The 5,326-nt window shown below is 38.3% G+C and overlaps 1 protein-coding gene across 1 annotated transcript; it reads left to right on the forward strand.

Annotated features, from left to right (window-relative positions):
• The first annotated feature begins 637 nt into the window (after nt 1-637).
• LOC103507465 (cell wall transcription factor ACE2) lies at nt 638-3,916 on the forward strand. Its single transcript, XM_017443338.2, has 2 exons — nt 638-1,241; nt 1,529-3,916. Exons 1-2 carry the CDS (start codon nt 1,212-1,214, stop codon nt 3,914-3,916), a joined length of 2,418 nt encoding a protein of 805 aa, XP_017298827.1. The 5' UTR covers nt 638-1,211.
• Nucleotides 3,917-5,326: the final 1,410 nt, after the last annotated feature.

The following is a 5,326-nucleotide window of genomic DNA, read 5'->3' on the forward strand; positions in this document are numbered from 1 at the left end:
ATAATTATTATTGGGAAACTTTTAATACTACCCTCCCCCCACCCTCGGGTATCAAAAGTCCCATTTTACTAATATTGCCCATTTGTTTTACTAGTTACTAGTATTGCTTTATTTTTAGAGAGAACATCAAAATTCTCGAGAATTATCTCGGAACCTGTCTAAGAACTTGAATTAGCTTAGCTTCATGTTTAAGAAGCTTTCTATGTGCAATTGTCCACTCTCAAGTACCTACCTAAATTTTTTTCCCTTTCCTCCGATCTAGACCCTCTTTAAAGAATTAATTTTAGTTTATTAGTTACCATTCTTTTGTGGCATTCTCTCTGCTTGGAGTAATTTAGCTACTTATTCATAGACTTGTAATCTACAAACCTTCTTTTAAGGCAAATTGGTAAAGGACGTGCATTAAGCAATCTGAACAAGAGGGTTTGAAACTAATTAGACTATTTAGACTCATTGTACTTGGTAGGTATGGTAGGTAGATGTTGGAAAAAATGAGGGTTTTAATTATTTATTCGAGATTTAATTTAACAAGGTTACACTAAACTATTGTTGCAAGTAAAATTGATAGGTATTTTGGAGTGCATGTCCAGAATGTTGTATAGCCTCTTCAAGTCCTTGAAACATGGGTTTTGCAAATTTTTCACCTACCCTTGAACTGTGAACCCGTATGAAGATCTCAGCACCTTGGCTCGTATCTGAATTTCAGGTTAAGGAATAGGAGGACATTGAAGAAGTCAAAGAATCTGTCTGATTCTCAATTTAAATTAAATTAATTTATTATTCTCTCACTTCGATAACTATTGGTACCTACAAATCGTACGGTACTAAAGAGGGTGGAAGGATATTATGTACCCGAATTTTGTGTCCAAGGTCAAAGCCGAGCCTAGTTTTGAGTTGTGAGGGTTGTGGAAATAGAAAGCAGGTATAGGTATTTCTAGGATCCTAGGACCAGTTTTGTTTTGTAGGGGAAGGGTAGGATTTTTTACATTGGCATGCAACATGTTAGGGGTGAGGCTAACTAAGTGCAAGAGAGGGGAAGATAGTGGTGGTTGATTCTTCTGCTTGGGGTTGAGGGGATTTTGATTTTTCTTTAGTTGTCAAAAAGATTTTCAAGATGATCAATCAGAATTTTTTGTTACTTCGTAGTCGTTTCAAAGTGTTCGGAGTCGTGCAGTGATGACCCAGTAGTGTTTTCTCCTTTAAATTTTAAGATGGCTGAAACCCAGCCATCCAACAGTGAACATAGTGTGCATGAATTTTTTGTTACTTCGTAGTCGTTTCAAAGTGTTCGAAGTCGTGCAGTGATGACCCAGTAGTGTTTTCTCCTTTAAATTTTAAGATGGCTGAAACCCAGCCATCCAACAGTGAACATAGTGTGCACCCATTTTCCGCTGCACAAATGAAATTAAGAATGACGACCATAAAATCTTTGAAATTCCCCCTAAAAATCATCTCAACGATGAGGTTTATGACAGGTATCTGTACATTACCATTTAACTAAGAACTAAGTTTATTTTCGTGCCTTTTCCATAGTGTGCAACATTTATCTAATGGTATACCACCGCATTTATCAAGTGTGCCGATATGTAATGAGTGCGGAATTCGTTTTGAAAATTTTAACTCCCTTTACAACCACATTGAATATTACCATAAACCCAAATGGAATCCTCACTCGATTCCACACTTGTCTGACCCCAATTCAAATTTTCACAATAAACCGGAAATAAATTTTACTAAATCTGAAACAATTTTTGTCAAATCTGAACCTACCGATTACCATGAACCCGCGAACAATTTTCATAAAAGTGAACATGACGATTTCATCAAATCTGAACAACCTGACTACACCCAAAGTGAATCAAACTTTATCAAAACAGATAATGAGTTTTATAAAAACTCGGTAAAAAGTGAAATTCATCAAGGTCGTGAAGATTTTTCCCCGCGTTACGATGAACCTCCAGTGCAATCTCCTCGCAACAATCATCGAGATTTCAGCAACGGTTTCCCTAACAACGGTTTTAGACCAAAGAATGGAACCGAAGGGCCTGAAGCTCAAATTCTTGATCTTGATTCTCAAAGAGTTCATCACTATCAACCACCAGTGCCTCAAGTACCTCCTCCCGTTCATCAGAATCAGGAACCAGTTCCTTTCAAACATCATCAACCTTCAATGGAAGATGCATATGACACGGTATCTACAACTACAACATCCCCTCCGGATTCAAATGGTATGTCTGTTATTGATCAACCTTATCCTAAGCAGAAGCAAACAGGGGCGACTCAAAAGTCTGGCGGTAGTTGGAAATCAAACGAAGCAAGGCGGCCGAAAACTTATCTTTGCTCTGCATGCAACAAGTGGTTCACCAGCTCTGGTCATTTAAAGCGACACTATAATACCACGCTTCATAAAAATGCCGTCAAGCACACTGGACAACCTGATCCGTGCACTCTTCCTGTTAGCGCACATCATCATCCCTACAGAGATCCCAAATTAGTTCATCAGACCTCCAATGGACCGCCTGCCAGTAAAACCAATGGTCGAGCATCAAGCAATAGTTCTACCCAGCAGCGTCCGAATGGTACCCCCACTCCGGATCCACTATCCCCAGATCAGGAGGTATCCCCACAACATACACAACCTCCTCATCTTCCCCAGCATATGATGGCTCCTTCAATGGCATCCAGTCAACCACAGACATACAGAGATCCTCAATTTAGTCCAAAAATGTCAGTAGAGCCTTCTTATTCTTCTCCTAGTGTTCCTAAGGATCCTCCTTATGTATTAAATAATAATTACTCTCAGGATCCCCCAAACTTGATGGCAGGTCCTTCGGAAACATCGGAGGGCCTGCTTCCTCCTCCCCCTCCCCCTACCTCTTATTACCAACAACTCATGCCTCTTCCTTCCTTCCAACCTCCACCCCCTACTTCTATGCAGGCTCAGAATTTTCTTCCCCTAACTACGAACTACCCAAACTTCCAGGCCCCCCACGTTTCTTCCACCCAACCGGGTACCAATATCAACCTTATTGGTAATCATGATGTTCTAGGACAACATGTTGATGAGAAAGCGTTCTTACCTTTGCTAATGCAAGCAACTCGAGACGCTAACACGTTCCTTCAACTGCAAAAACAATATGTTGCCATGAACATTCCTGAAGAATACGTTGGGGGGCTCCCTAGTCCTCGAGAGGTGGATTTTTCTAACGAGACGAACCCAGAATCCTTAGGCATAAGTTTCAATAATGATAGTACTAATGTTTCCTCTACTTCTTATGTAAATTATTCCTTCCATTCCGGACACAGTTCTCACAGTGCTCCAAGTCCTGATTCTGCATTCAGTCCTAGTTGTAGTTTCGATAACAACAATGTAGACTCGGCAAAAAATCTAGAAAGAGAATTTAAACCCTCTCCTAATTTTATCAATCAGGAGGTAGTTTTTCCTGAATCCACTACACCTGATGAGAACTCTAGTAATGTTATCACTAGTACAAACGGAATCCTTAGCAATGATAGCCTTCTCAGTCCTAATAGTTTTTATGAAGACGACAAAGTTGAGGATCCTCTGGCCACTATTCTTCGCTGTGATGATTGTGATAAAGTGTTCAACAAAAGCTGTTATCTGAAGCAGCACATCGGATGTTTCCATTCGGGTGACAAACCATTCAAGTGTCCGCGTTGTGGCAAACGATTCATGGAAAAGTTGCAGTTCGAAAAACATTTGACTAAACATGGAGGCGAGAAACCACATAAATGTGATGTTTGTCCTAAATCATTCCATCACAAGACAGACTTGAGAAGACATTCCTTATCACACAATGCCGAGAAACCATACATGTGTCCTTTGTGTAGCAAAGGATTCATACGCAAAGATCACATGCTGAAGCATACAAATATTCATAAACGAAAGTGTTGAGTACTTTTCGAAGGTTCCGATCAAACAAATCGGACAGCAAATGATCTGACGAGGCCAGAACCACGGTCTTGTAAGCTAAAGGGAGGTCTTGTGTAACTCTGGTGAAAAGCATAACTGTATAGGATCGATAAGAAACAAGTACATTTTAGGAGGCCAAAGTCTTTGCGAATCGTTATCGTCACTGATAAACTTGATCCTAACGTTGCCACAAACTTTGTCATGTTCAATAGTAGTGGAACCTCTAATCTCGTAGATGTCACAAAAATGAACGCAAAACAAGGACTTTTTGGAATTCGTGTCAGAAAACCCCGCAAAAATAAACCTGAAACCTAGACCTTTGACATTATAAATTTCAGTATGTAAACGTAAAATGCATGACAAAAATATCCATCCTATATACCTGTGCACTGTCATATAACAACTTATGTAATACATAGGGTTATGTATAGTGAAGTAATTAAAAGAAGGCATGATGGCGCCTTTACATTGTCCAGTGCGACCTTGTGCTAGGATTGGTTCAGAAAGATCAAAAGACAACTGCCACCCTACTCTCCCCACTGCAAAAGTATTGTAACGTGAAAAAACCTTCAAAGATTTGTTAAAATACTACTAATTTATTGTACCTACCTCGAAACCGCTTTGGCATTGCTTCAAGGTACATTCTTTTACATTTATGCCAATGAGGAAACGAAAAAATTGGTCAGAAAATTTCTGCCCCCGGATTCGTATCCATCACCTCCGGGATGAGAGATAGCGCTATCCACTCGGTCACAGATGGTGCTTAACATATCATTACTTTGGTTTCTTAATCGTGATTCTACAAATAAGAAGAGACTATAAGTTGAAAGCTTCTGATGACAGGGAGCAATCCTCTATGTACAGAACTATGTATTATGCAATTTGGTCCAATATCATGAACCGTTTTCATGTTGGTGAAAAAATGCTCAAGCGTTGATAGGTACATTATCATCATCATCACTTGAATATTTTGTCACAAATATGAAACGTTTAAATTTTATGTTTAAAGAAATCATTCATTGTTGTTTTTGATGTACAGAAAATCTTAAATTTTTATCAATACTAAGATGCCTATTTTTATGATTTTTTTCATTATTATTATTATTATTATTATGATTTATGATTATAATGTATACTTGAAATTTATTTAGTTTAATTAAAGTTTATTTCATTGATATTACAAATAATTCCTTTAACTTGAGTACAATTTTTCATTTAGGTAAATCTTTTCTTGTCAACTGTAGGTACCCTCTTTGTCGGATGTTTTTGTTACTTTTTTAATGGGCCCCACCTGTAAAATTACTTTGAGAGAAATAGGAACAACATCCGACAAAGAGGGTACCTACAAGTTGACAAGAAAAGATTTACCTAAATGAAAAATAAATTTGTACT

Source organism: Diaphorina citri, unplaced genomic scaffold (assembly GCF_000475195.1).
Source record: "Diaphorina citri unplaced genomic scaffold, Diaci psyllid genome assembly version 1.1 scaffold315, whole genome shotgun sequence".
Classification (NCBI taxonomy): Eukaryota; Metazoa; Arthropoda; class Insecta; order Hemiptera; family Psyllidae; genus Diaphorina; species Diaphorina citri.

Bases quoted from the DNA above. Each gene is read 5' to 3' on its own strand.
- LOC103507465 (XM_017443338.2), top strand. From the start codon at position 1,212: ATGGCTGAAACCCAGCCATCCAACAGTGAA. The intron at 1,242-1,528 runs CATAGTGTGCAT...TCGTGCCTTTTC, and splicing joins CCCAGCCATCCAACAGTGAA to CATAGTGTGCAACATTTATC.